This window comes from Cladophialophora yegresii, assembly GCF_000585515.1.
Source record: "Cladophialophora yegresii CBS 114405 chromosome Unknown aczIN-supercont1.4, whole genome shotgun sequence".
In the NCBI taxonomy this organism is placed as follows: Eukaryota; Fungi; Ascomycota; class Eurotiomycetes; order Chaetothyriales; family Herpotrichiellaceae; genus Cladophialophora; species Cladophialophora yegresii.
The window spans coordinates 1423644-1436424 of record NW_006913048.1 but is presented as its reverse complement, the minus strand read 5'-3'; the positions used below and the strand labels follow the sequence as shown (position 1 = coordinate 1436424).

The window sequence follows — 12781 nt, the reverse complement described above, 5'->3', positions numbered from 1 at the left end:
ACTGAAGTTGAGGGTGAAGTGAATGTAAACGAGCAACACTGAGGCCTGGCAACTGGCTTTTGTGGTTGGCCGGAGCCGGATCAGCGCACCGACGTCATGGCGGTCGAGTTCCAGAGCGCGCGCTCTCAGAATCGTGACCAAATCGCCCGCGTTCCTTCATCCCCTCCTCACCATGTACTGGCGATAGAAGAAGTGGTGTCCTATACTCTCAACATTGATGCGGACCTTCTTCATCTTCGGCCGCTTCTGTGGCCGAAGGGAGTTCCCCTCTACCTTCTCTCACTTCGCCTTCCGAGTGCGCATTCCCCGTCATCAGCAGTCATTTGCCCGATGGACCAGAAAATATAGTCTAAAAGACCCGCGTCAAAGGCGCACGCCTACTCTCCTTGCAGCAGCGGCAGCGGCAACCGCGATCTCTCCCGCCGCTTTTGTTCAACTGGGCGAGAACCATGACGATGGAAAGACGGGCGAGATGCACATGCTGGAGTTGTCTAGGCAGGAGATCAGCAAGGAGGTTCCCGATGATGCCCGTGGCATCCGCCGCTTCTACAAAACCGTCGTATATGTGCTAGACCAATGGGTCTACGAGCCCATAGCCACGAGTTTCCGTTTCCTGCACCTCCTCCTCATCTTCGTGCCCGTCATTGTCACGATACCGGCTGCGTTTCTGGGTCCAAGGAGGAAAGATCACGATGACGAAAGAGTCGGTACTATATGGTGGTATGGATTCCTCGTGAAATCCATGGAGAGAGCTGGCCCGGCCTTCATCAAGCTCGGACAATGGGCCGCCTCCAGGAGCGACATCTTCCCGGCCGAGATGTGCAGGCAGATGTCAGAACTGCATTCAAACGCTCCTGCTCATTCCCTGCGCCATACTATCAAGACCATCTCCGAAGCATTTGGGGGGAGGTCGTTCGGTGAAATCTTCGAGGAATTTGACGAGAAACCTTTGGGTGTCGGCGCCATTGCTCAGGTCTACAAAGCAAGGCTGAAGCCGGATCTGGCAGGACTCGACAATAGTGGACTCGACGAGTCCGACAATCTCCGCCTAAGCCATCGCATCAAGAAGAACGTCGATGCCCTGGTTAAATCTAGTCCTCAGAGAGTGCCTTCGGCTTATGTGGCTATCAAGGTCCTCCATCCTAAGGTCGAGCGAACCGTCCGACGCGATCTCAAGATCATGGCTGTCTTCGCCGCCGTCATCAATGCTATCCCCACCCTGGAGTGGCTGGATTTGCCCAACGAGGTATACACCTTTGGCGGAATGATGCGCCTGCAACTGGATCTTCGCATCGAGGCTGCCAATCTAACTATTCTTCGCAAACATTTCCAGCGTCGCACGACCGCATGGTTCCCTTGTCCGTACACCGATTTCACAACCCGCAATGTTCTCGTTGAAGAATTTGCGCAGGGCATCCCGCTAGCAGCGTTTTTGGAGTCTGGAGGTGGCGTCTTTCAGAAAGATATCGCAAACGAGGGTTTGGATGCTTTTCTGCATATGCTTCTGATAGATAATTTCGTCCACGCCGACCTCCATCCGGGCAACATCATGGTCAACTTCTACCAGCCCACCCATCCAGAACTACCCAGTTATCTGTCGCCCCGAGATGCATCGCAGCCATCGACTGCTTCCGAAATTGACGCCTCTGAGGCCGTCTTGTCACGCCTGCGTCCACACATTGGCAAAAAGAAGGAATGGCAGGCGGCACTTGTGGAGATTGAGAGGGACGGTTACATACCGCAGTTGATTTTCATCGACACGGGCCTGGTCACGGAATTGAACGCGAAGAATAGAACCAATTTCCTGGACCTCTTCCGCTCTATCGCCGAGTTCGACGGCTACAAGGCCGGCCATTTGATGATCGAAAGATGTCGCCAACCTGACGCTGTGGTTGATGGCGAAGTCTTTGCTTTAAAGATGCAGCATCTCGTCTTAGCGGTTAAGGGTCAAACCTTCGCTCTCGGCAACATCAAGATCGGAGACGTCCTGTCAGAAGTCCTCGGAATGGTTCGAGCTCACCATGTTAGGATGGAAGGCGATTTCGTGAACGTGGTCATCTCAATCCTGCTGCTCGAAGGTATTGGTCGCACGCTGGATCCAGATCTCGATCTATTCAAGAGCGCCTTACCCATCTTGAGACAGTTGGGATCATCAGACCCAGGCGCTGTGTTGAAGAGTTTCAGAGAAGGTGACTTCTCCCTGTTGAAGATATGGGTTGGACTGGAAGCCAGAAGATTCTTCCAGGCCAGTGCAGAAAGTGTGGAGATGTGTGTCAAGTATGATCTGCTCAGCCCAAATGTCTGAATGGCCACGAGAGAGGCCCTCAAGGACGTCTCGCACTATCTCCAGACGTCCCAAGGTGATTCGATACCCGCCACGTTTCTCACGAACTTTCCGAACCGTACATTCTCCTCAGCTGTACATTGTCGATGCGACTTACGACTTAACGTCAAGCTAGGTTTGGGGCCGTCAGACTGAAATGCCCCGATATAGCTTGGTCAAACGGCAGGGTAGTCGTCTCTGAAGACCTTCAAGCTTTTGATGATGGTGCTGCACCATTAAATGATGGATTTATGATGTGGATCTGGTGTCTTCCCAGGGAAAGTGATGACGCGCAATGGCGCCCCGTTAGACAACGCTACGAGCTCTTAACAACCTCGTTCTTATTTATGTATTGAATATGCTTCATATCGTCTACTCATTTGTACCGAAGGGCTCGGTCTGAGTTGTACATGTCATATGTCCCAGCAAGCCCGAGCAGCGCGAATGCGTAGGTGTCGATCCAGAATCCCATGCACTCGACCCTGCAGAGTTTACCGGCATGATATGCACCGAAGCGAGCTTAGACGGGGAAAATAGAACTGGCTCCACGGGTTTCGAAGCTCTCATAGACTGAGCGTGCTCGGAAACCGACTAGGTGACGCTGACTACGGAAGCACTTTGATTACAATACACTGGTGCGCGGGTGGTCCGCAGCACGATGGGCATGAACAATTAACCGAAAGTGGACGCCCGCGATAAGAGCATTTGCTTCAAATGCAGAGGGCCAAGCCAGGGTTAAACATCAGCATCAAAGGCTTTGCAAGCCCAGATGTGCTGATAGCGAATGGTTGCATTGTTCGAAAATGTGCTAGAGTACTCCGTACCGAGAAGCTTTTCCGCCAAAATCAGGCGGCCGGTCTCTCGCTTGTCAGTTACAAGGTTGCAGTCCGCATGCATCTCGGTAGATGTCATTTGCGCCGCGCAGTTGACTTCTTCCGTCCTGCCAGACCGCGTCTCCTACCAGGAGGCTCGCGTGATAAGCTTAAGGACTGGATATGGGCGGCCCGGTCTCTAAACAGCCGCTAGCTGAACCGCGGAGGGGCAAATTACCATGAAAGCCTCCACCCCCGTGGCGTGAACCGTGATGGGGGAGGCCGGGGCGGTGGGTGGTTTGCGGGGAAAGGGCCACAGTCGACCACACGGCGACGGATCGGGCACGGTTTCTACGCCGTGGCCGAGGTCTGCAATGCCAGAAGACTGTTGCGGATTCGGGTATCGAGAGAGAGTTTACACAGTACTTCGTATGCCGGTGTTACGGGGGTCAAACCCTGTTATCAGTTACAGACTCTGGATTGCGCTGCTCTTGCCTGGGGAATACATCGATCTGTGCAGGCAAGTGCCAGACGGTTACAACCAACCATACCATGCACCAAGACACGATCCCCTCATGCAGCCGGTCGATATCTCGTGCGCGCTTGGCTTCTTCCGGCTCGTCACCGGTGTGTTCCCGTCTAAGCTCCTCTGCCCAGGAATGGGCGCACATATTGGCACTCCACAAACGTCAGCCCAGGGCTGCCCAGGCTTCTTGCCCCAGCTTGATTCTTCCGCCAGCAGGCACAGACATGGTCACGAGTGGCCAGCTGGCACCTGCATTAGCCATGATCCATGCGATCATCCCCACGATTTCTGCTTCCATGTGTGGCAAAGAGGCGGACCTCGCTTCCTGGGACCCGGGGGAGGGATGGCCATGTGTAGCTCTGAGCTCAAGCTCCGTTCTTTAAAAAGGATGACGATCCTGCATCATCCGAGATTCGTTCTCCTCTCCTTCCAGTTCCCACCAGAGCATTTCCATCTGCTGCGTTGTGACAGCTGGATCTCAAGATGGGTGACAACAAAATCGGGCACGATGGAGTGATCCTCGACCATGAGGTCCTGGGAGAGAAGGGCAATCTCTCACACGAGGAGGCTATGCATTTTGGCGCCCTCACTGAAGAGGAGCTTGCCATTGAGAAGAAGCTCGTGCGCAAGATCGATCTGCGCATCATGCCTCTGGTTGTTCTCGTCTACCTGATGAATTACATTGACCGGTAGGTCCTTGCTGTCTGCACGTGTTTGGTCGGAGCTGACAGGAACCTTAGGAACAATTATGCTGCAGCTCGGCTACAAGGTCTTGAGGAGGACCTGAACTTGCGTGGAGATCAATATCAAACTGGTACACCTAATAATCACCCCTCGCCGGCTCCCAGCTTCTGATCAGTCTTGCAGGTCTTTCCATCCTCTTCGTCAGTTACATTATCGCACAGGTGCCCTCCAACCTACTACTCAACCACCTCGGTCGACCCTCACTGTACTTGGGCTTTTTCGTGTGCGCCTGGGGCCTGGTTTCGGCCCTGACGTGCCTGGTCAAGAACTTTGCAGGCATCGTCGTCGCCCGACTCATGCTCGGTTTCATGGAGGCACCATTTTTCCCAGGTACGCAAGCCCTTGCTCTACCTTGAAGGGGAAGTCTCTCCAATTCTAACTCTCTCAAAAAGGCGTCCTTTTCTACCTATCAAAGTGGTATACCAAGAAAGAATTGAACCTGCGAATGTCGATCTTCTACTCCGGCTCTCTCGTCAGTGGTGCCTTTGGAAATCTCATCGCAGCTGGTATTCTTAGCGGTTTGGCCGGTGAGATGGGCTTGTCAGCATGGTGAGTGACTCCGAGATTCCCACCTCTTGGCAATCAGTTCTGACATCCGCTTCTAGGCAGTGGCTCTACATCATTGAAGGAGCCATTACCGTCTTCATTGGCATCGTCATCATTTTCGTCCTTCCGGACTTCCCCAGCACGTGGAAGAGATTGTCCCCCGAGATGAAACACGTCGCCAACCGCCGCCTCGCGGTCGAAGCCGCCGAAGCGGACGTCGACGAGGCAGGCGGCATGTCCCAACTGAAGGGCTTCAAACTGGCCATGACTGACTCCAAGACCTACATGCTGGCCATCGCCTACATGTGCATCACCGGCGCGGCGGGCTTTCAGAACTTCTTCCCAACCCTCACGGCCACGCTGGGCTACAGCCGCATCATCTCCCTGCTGCTCTGCGCGCCACCGTACATCTTCATGGTCTTCTACTCGTTCGCCCACTCGGTCGTGTCGGACCGCATGGGCAACCGCTTCTGGTTCTTCATGTACCCGATCCCCATCACGATCGTGGGCTGCGTCGTGTTCATGACCACCGACTCCTTCGGCCCCCGCTACTTCAGCCTGTTCCTCCTGATCTTCATCTTCGCCATGAACGGGACCTGCTACGCGTGGATCGCGTCCGCCATCCCGCGACCCCCGGCCAAACGCGCCGCCGCGTACGCCTTTATCAACTCGATCGGCAACTCCGCGTCCATCTGGACGCCGTTTACATATCGGAAGCAGGACGCCCCGCACTATGTCTTGGCCCTGGGCATCTGTATCGGCCTGCAGGTCGTCGCGGCCATCATGGGCGTGAGCATGCGCATCAAACTGAGCAGGCAGAACAAGCGGCTCGAGAGGATGGAGAACGAGGACGTGCCGCTGACGGAGCGCGATCTCGCAAAGTTGAGGAGGACGGCCGAGGTCGAGGGCATCGACCTCGCGGCGGCCAGGAGGTTGCAGAAGGGGTACCGCTATATGATCTAAGCCTCTGACTCGCGAGCCCTCTGGGGTGTTTCTCACAGCTCTCGCAGCGCCGACGAGGCAAGTAAATGACTGTTGCGGAGTTGAACGGTGGCTGTCGAGCTCGTCCGAGGGCCTTCGGCGTGCATTAAGTGGATCAAATTGGCTTCTTGCTTGCTGAGGGTGATGCAGGACGCAAGCAGAATCCCATCAGACATCAGAGCGAGCGATGAAATCCTCGTGCTATTATCTACATGAATCCTTCCTTCATGTGTATAGATTCAGCTCCAAAACATACACAATGCGTGGTTGTTACTCTTCCGTCAAGTCAATTTGTCGCTATGACTATCGGTCGACCTACACAGCCGTCTCCCTTATCTATGCCTATACATAGCTTGCTTGGTTTGCATAGTAGGGAAAAGTCTCCTTATCGCGGTGACCAGGTTGCCTCGCGACGCATTCACCTTCTACTTGCCAGTGAAAGCAGTGCTGGCCCAAAGGACGTGCGAAATGAATGGAAGGCAACTGGAGGGGAAGATTCTTTCGAGCCGAGACTCAGCTTGCAGCGTTGCCGCCGTTCACAACGTGCTGCGTGTCGCGCGGTATGTACACTAGAATGTGTCTGTTTGGTAAGTATATTAACGGCTTTCAACCCTACAAGATAAATCACTGCCCGTGAGACATTGGAGACGTTTGCATCAGATCCGATGGTCATACTGTAAGAGCATATATGGGAAACCTCGCCGCCTCTTCCATCCTCGTCCACGTCCACTTCCACGTCCGCGTCCACGTCCACGTCCACCCTCACCTCCACCTCACGGAGTGTAGTAACTCGCTATGCCCTTCTGGTCGGCCTGAATGACTTCTTGCATCAGCGCTCCAGTCCGGTCCTGGACTTCCGGAGTGAAGTGCTCGTGCTGCTTCCCGTCAATGGGTGGAAGAGAGCACTGTAGCGGCAACGCCAGAGCAGCCTCCCATTCGGCGGACACCTCTTTCTGGACGTCCTCGGCCGGAGCCGTACTGTTGCGAGTAATCACGTTGCTTGCGGGTTGGGGTATGGCGATCTGCGTGAGCTGTGCGAACATGGCGCCGGCGAAGCTGCTGCAGCAGGCGTCGACACGGAAGCTGGTGGCGCCGATTTGGCCGAGCTTTTTGACGTACAGGGCGGTCGACACGGTGAGATGCTTGGATTCGGAGAGCGTGGTGAAAACTTTTGCCATGTCATCGACCTGGATTCTCATCTCGTTCAGGTTTGCCTTCAGGGATTCAAGCTGAGGGGCCAGCGCTTCGAGAGAGGCTAGCGTGTTGGCAGTCTGTTGCTGTAGCTTGTTCACGGTTTCCAAAATTGGCGTGGCCTGCTCGACTATGCCGTTGGCGACTGCTGCAGTTGTCTGGTTCTGTACGATGTCCTTGTTGCTACTCTGGATGTTGATATAGTGACTTTGCAGGAATTCTTCCCACTTGTCGTCGGGAAAGGATGCACCGAAAGTGTCGAGTATAGCCTTCTGCATGGAAGAGTTAGCGGCATCACAACAGTTCAGGTGGTAAGCGATGGAAACTTACGCCTATGCCAGCGAGATCGTCGGTCATGTTCATGTGAAGGTGATCTGCGACTTCCTGTTTCTGCTCCTGGACGTTCTTCTGGAGGTCATCTATTGCCTTTTGTGCGGTTGCCGCGCTTTGCCTCTGCGCGGTAATTGTTTTCGAGCTGAATTCGCCAAAGCTAGCCATGTCGGCCAAGAGGGTGGGGATCTCGCCCTGGTCCAAATCCCGAACTTGCACTGTCAGGTCTCCCACCAGAGACAACAACGTGGACGCAGAGTTCATGGCATCCGAGAAACCCTTTTGGCTGCCATCGATGACCCGGAGGAGGAAGTCGTTAGGATCCATATCGCCGCCTTGCTCCAGTTTTGCTTCGCGGATTTCTTCGACAGAATGACCCCGCAAGATCATGGCCAGGCGTGTCAGGCCGGCGAGTCCAGAATTGAGATTCAGGACGGCCTGGGTGTAGTCTTGCTCGACCTTTGTCTGCAGCTGGGTGTGAATTGTGTCAGCCTGACCGAGGTATTGAGTCAACCGGACGTGAAGAGTGTCTGCTTGAGCTTTGATCGGATTCAGCTCCGCGGGAATTTGCGCCTGCGACTGCACTTGTGCGGCCTTCAGAGCCTCGTTGGCCTCGTTATCCAGTCTGGACCATTCCTGCTGAGCCTGTTGCATACGCTCGCGCTGCTTCTTTCTCTCAGGGTCCATGGCCTCGAGGGCGGCCTCGGTGGCATTAACAACGCCAGTCGCAACCGTGTTTGCCCCTGCTGTGGCCGTGTCACTGATGGTAGTGCCGGCCTTGGTCGCAGCTCCAGCAATGGCGCCTCCTGCAGATTCGGCGGTATTTTTGATAGTCTGGCCTGCGCTTTCAAAGGCGTGGCCAAGGTCATCAATGAAGCCCATTTTGTCGATCTACTGGAGTATGAATCTGGTCCTGGCTATCTCCAAGGGAAAAGGCAGCCCTTTTTGAAGAGCTTGGAGGCCATGCTTCTGGCACTTCATCCTCAAGAACCCCAGCTCTTGCGACTATACAGCAGGTGTCCAAAGAAGTGGCGTTCTAGACGTCAGCTGGATGTTTACCACTGAGAGCGACATTGTTCGCGCCAGGTATCGCTCCGCTCGTATCTGTGGTAGAAAAGTCAGCCCCAAATGAAGACGGTGAGAGTGGCTGCTCAGGAGGAGATGACGGAATGAGAAGCCGCAAAATGTAAGGAACACCTTCCTGTTTCATTGAGCTGAAACAGCGGACCAATCACAGCCAGTTATCCCACGCTAACAGAATTTAAAACACGGACCCCACCGTTAATTAATTCTTTACATTTTGTTCTCGCTGCTGCCTCGACTTGCTAACACCTGCCATCTTACCATGGATTTCAGCTCGCCACTGTTCGTGCCTCGAGCGGCTCTGATGCTGCTGCATTTCTTGAATGCAATTTCAGCCCCTGCTCAGGCTCGCGGACTTTGACCTTACCAAGCCTGATCTGTAAAGCTTAGCAATATCTTGTCCGCATACTACAGGACAGCCAGCCACCATGCTTGCACATTGCAGCAGCCCTTCTTTGCAGCTGAGCAAAATGAGCCGTGCTTTGGCATTACCATCGGAACCTTTCAGGTAGGTGTTGAGTCCACAAGGACAACTGTCCGAGGCCATGCGGTCTTGTCGCAAGCAGGACAAGTGTCTGGCTATATAAACCTACGTGCGGTCGTTCTCGACGAGAATGTCATTGCCTTCTATCTCCAGATCCATAGCACAGTTTCTGACCCACGACTCCATACCGTCACCATGGCCCAGTCCAGTGGCAACGGGGTTACCAACCCTCAAACCGCAGTAAATGATCAGTTCATCTCCAAGATCAAGGCCTCGGTCCAATTTGATGACAGCTTTAACACGGCTCTCGTCTCCATACCGACCACGATCGCGCCTCTAGCAAAGGCAAATATGTACGCAGCTCTTCCGGCAACAGCAAGTGTGGACATGGCAAAGGTTATCGACCGCAGCATATTCACCACACAGCACAGCCTGGCGGCCTGTCTAGAAACGGTCGTGAACGCTTGTGTGTCAGCTTTTGACATGGCCGAGACAAACTTCTTCGGCATCAGCGCGCGGGCAGATGATGTGTTCAGTATCCTCGGAGACGCCATCTTTCCAGGATTGGCAGAAATGGAGACGGCTCCGACGCCCAAGGCCCTGGCCAGATTGAAGAACGCAATGGAAGATCTCAGGACTAAGGCTCTTGTCGCAGAGGCGGACACTGCCGATGTCTCGAAATCATTCGATCACGTACTTGCCATGTCCATGGCCCTGCGTCAAGCTACCGTCGATCTCTCTAGCATAAGCGAGGACAGCGCAAAACAGGCACAGATGCAAGCTTGGGCTGCATCTTTGAAAGTGCAAGGCCAGGAAACCGCCGTCAAAACCGCCTCTGCGACGCTAGAACAGAACAAAGCGCTTCTTGACGACGTGAGGGAGCGGTACAAGAAAGCCAGTGATGACTTCCCCAGTATGTCTCAACAATACGATGCTTCCTTCCGCGGGAGATGGTGGCTTCATCGGTGGTGTATGCTGACGTGAATAGATACCATGCAGGTCATGGGTGCTGCGATAGCCATGTCAGTCACCGACTGCTTGACCAACGTCATAACCCAGGTGGTTCCTATGCTGGTCATGAACGAGACTGTTGCTGGACAGGTAGAGGGCGGAGTGCAAGTCGCCGAGAAAACAGGCGTTGACATCACAAAGACTGTCAAGGATTTCAAATCCTCTGATCCCAACACTGTACCTGTCGAAAACCCAACCGCGCCCAAAACAGTCGACTACGCAGGCGATGCAGGCTACCTCCTTGCCCCCTTGGACAAGCCTACCATCACACATTTGCAAACCCTGGCCACTTCCGGTGCCGACGGAGGCATTAACTGGGATGAAGTCGACACTAAGGCAACGACACCATCAAGTGATCCGTCTGCTTTGTCGTACATTATCAACCAGCTGGAGACGGCATCCGAAGCCTCGTCACTGACCGACAAGCCGCCTTCTCAGAAGCTCAAAGATGTCCTCCACAGCGCCATTCAGACGGCAAAGGCCATCCAGTCAGCAGCAAAGGACGGCCACTCGTTGACAAGTGCGTCCGACAAGGTCAAAGCCTGGCAGCAGGATATCCTGAACGCGGCGCAAAGTCTGGCATCACTGTGCACGACAGCCAATTCCAATCCAGGTACAAGCGGTGCCCTCGGTGCCACATTCAAAGCCATCCCGTCAACAGCCGCCAACGCCAGTGCCACCACCTCAGCGGCCAAGAGTCTCCTCGACGGCGCGACAGCCAACCTGCACGAGCAACAACAAGCCTTGAACTCTGCCCTGACAAACTATACCTCGGCATCCCAAACACTGGCCGACGACCAGGCCGCCCTGGGCAAGATGAAGGCCGACCTCGTCAACTTCAAGCTGAACGCACACATCTTGAACGAGGTAGTCGCCATCCTGACCCTCGTCAACATGACCCTCCTGGACTTCAAGATCGAGATCAACAAGCTGGTCCTGCACTTCCAATCCCTCGCAAAGCTCGTGGCAATGGTGGTCGACGAGAACATGAACACCTTCCTGAAAGACTTGCAGACCGAGGTCCAGGACTCGGAGGATAATATTGCGAGAGGCGGCCTCGGCGGCATCAAAGTCAGTGATTTGGCGTTGCAGATCTTCTACACCGCGGCCTGCACGCTGGCCGCGTACTTTGACCTCTTCGGCGACGTCACCTCCATGTACGTCGACACGTCCAGGAAATTCATCTCGGACGGCATCTCCGGCGGCGGCCTCGCGCTGGTCAGCAAGATGGGCGCCTCTTTCCCACGCACGCCCTTCGACCCGGCCCACCCAGACGACACGGACAACCTCGACCTCGACAAGCCCGCCGACGCCACCGGCGCGGACAACGACCCGCTCGTTCAGCAGGAGATCCAGGCGCGCCTGGCTGAGATCGAGGCCTGGACCACAGCCACGACCACGGGCATCTCCGCCGTATTGCAGACCAAGCACGCTACGGCGCAGGAGAAAATGACCAGCCATCTCAAATCGCTGGCCGCGGAGATGCAGCGCGACGAGCAGACTCGCAAGGCCTTACTAGGTAATACCGACGACAGTAAGCTCCTCGAGCACATCAAGGAGGGCCAGAAGCAGGGCGCCCAGGCCGTCACGGACGCCGCAAAGACGGGGTTGCAGAATACGGTTCTCCTAAGCGGTGTGCCGGACGTGGCGAGGAGTGAAGGGCCCATCGACATTGGGTCATCGAGGGTGAGTTGAGACTTTTTCTTTTCTGTGCCCCTGTTCAGCGCAAACAGACACCGTGCTAATCCTCCTGACTTTGATCAGGCTCATCGAGGCGGCTGATTGGTGACAAATATGCGAGGTTGGAGCGAGCCCGCCTGTCTATACACGTGTTCATTCGTTTCGACGTCTGCAGAGGGAGTTTGTGCCTTTGTGTACGTGATTATCGTACTTCCCGACCAGGGGTATGGAGAGGACGGAGTTATAGCAGTCACTTCCAACGGCCATGGCTTTCGGCTCCTTCGTTTATTCAGACCAGACTTGGCCCGTACCCCGTACATTGCATTGCTATAGTTACTGGGTTGCTGGTTTGGCTTGCTCGGCCTGCTCGGCCGAATGGGCACTCTTTCGCGCTTCTAGATGACAAGGTACTGAACAGTCAGTTAAATGTTTGTACTTGCTCTCATTCTACTTCTTCGACTATATACTCGAGTGTTGTACAGGTACAAGATACACATGTCCGACAGTTCTGGACTCTCAGGCTCCAAATGATTTTTTGCTCCCTCGTCCATCACTCCCCTCTTGTTCTATCCCCAGTGGATTTTCTATACCTTCAACCCCATCGAGTCGCGGGACTCACTACCATGTGTATGTTCGGGTTTTTATATTGCTTCCCTCGACTTTTCACGATCCAGCAGACTCCCGCGCTACACGTCCAAAGATGACGTGGCCCCGTTTCCAGATTCCAACACCAGCATCGCATAAAACAGACTCCATGCAGGTTTCTATCGCCAAAAACCGCACAGTCGGCGAACAGAATAGCAAACATTTTTGTCGCAAAAGCACAGTATGGCCACCCATCGTCATATTCCGCATACCGGAAGAGAAAAGCGTCGAAGTCATTGAATAACACAAAAAAATGGTCTAAGTTGCCGTCCAGCCGTTGCAGTATCCGTGAAGTCCAATTCATCCAGAAGTCGAAATCGCTGGTTTGCAAACAAATGTAGGAAATATTGTGAAGAGCCCTTATTTTTGATCATGAACGATACAGGCCAGGTGGTAAAATGAGTATGTCGAAATGTGACTAGGGC

The 12781-nt window shown here is 54.4% G+C and overlaps 4 protein-coding genes across 4 annotated transcripts; 3 read left to right on the top strand and 1 right to left on the bottom strand.

The window, feature by feature from the left end:
- Nucleotides 1-217: 217 nt before the first annotated feature.
- Nucleotides 218-2305, top strand: A1O7_05844 (Atypical/ABC1/ABC1-C protein kinase; the record flags this gene model as incomplete). The annotated part of the gene is made up of 1 exon (XM_007759852.1): nucleotides 218-2305. The coding sequence occupies one exon, from the start codon at nucleotides 218-220 to the stop codon at nucleotides 2303-2305; it is 2088 nt and encodes a 695-aa protein (XP_007758042.1).
- Nucleotides 2306-4144: 1839 nt separating this feature from the next.
- Nucleotides 4145-5914, top strand: A1O7_05843 (uncharacterized protein; the record flags this gene model as incomplete). The annotated part of the gene is made up of 5 exons (XM_007759851.1): nucleotides 4145-4350; nucleotides 4402-4475; nucleotides 4529-4735; nucleotides 4798-4954; nucleotides 5011-5914. The coding sequence occupies 5 exons, from the start codon at nucleotides 4145-4147 to the stop codon at nucleotides 5912-5914; spliced, it is 1548 nt and encodes a 515-aa protein (XP_007758041.1).
- A 791-nt stretch (nucleotides 5915-6705) lies between these two features.
- A1O7_05842 (uncharacterized protein) lies at nucleotides 6706-8335 on the bottom strand (the record flags this gene model as incomplete). Its single annotated transcript, XM_007759850.1, has 2 exons — nucleotides 6706-7395; nucleotides 7454-8335. 2 exons carry the CDS (start codon nucleotides 8333-8335, stop codon nucleotides 6706-6708), a joined length of 1572 nt encoding a protein of 523 aa, XP_007758040.1.
- Nucleotides 8336-9215: 880 nt separating this feature from the next.
- A1O7_05841 (uncharacterized protein) lies at nucleotides 9216-11726 on the top strand (the record flags this gene model as incomplete). The annotated part of the gene is made up of 2 exons (XM_007759849.1): nucleotides 9216-9933; nucleotides 10009-11726. The coding sequence occupies 2 exons, from the start codon at nucleotides 9216-9218 to the stop codon at nucleotides 11724-11726; spliced, it is 2436 nt and encodes an 811-aa protein (XP_007758039.1).
- Between the last annotated feature and the right edge of the window lie 1055 nt (nucleotides 11727-12781).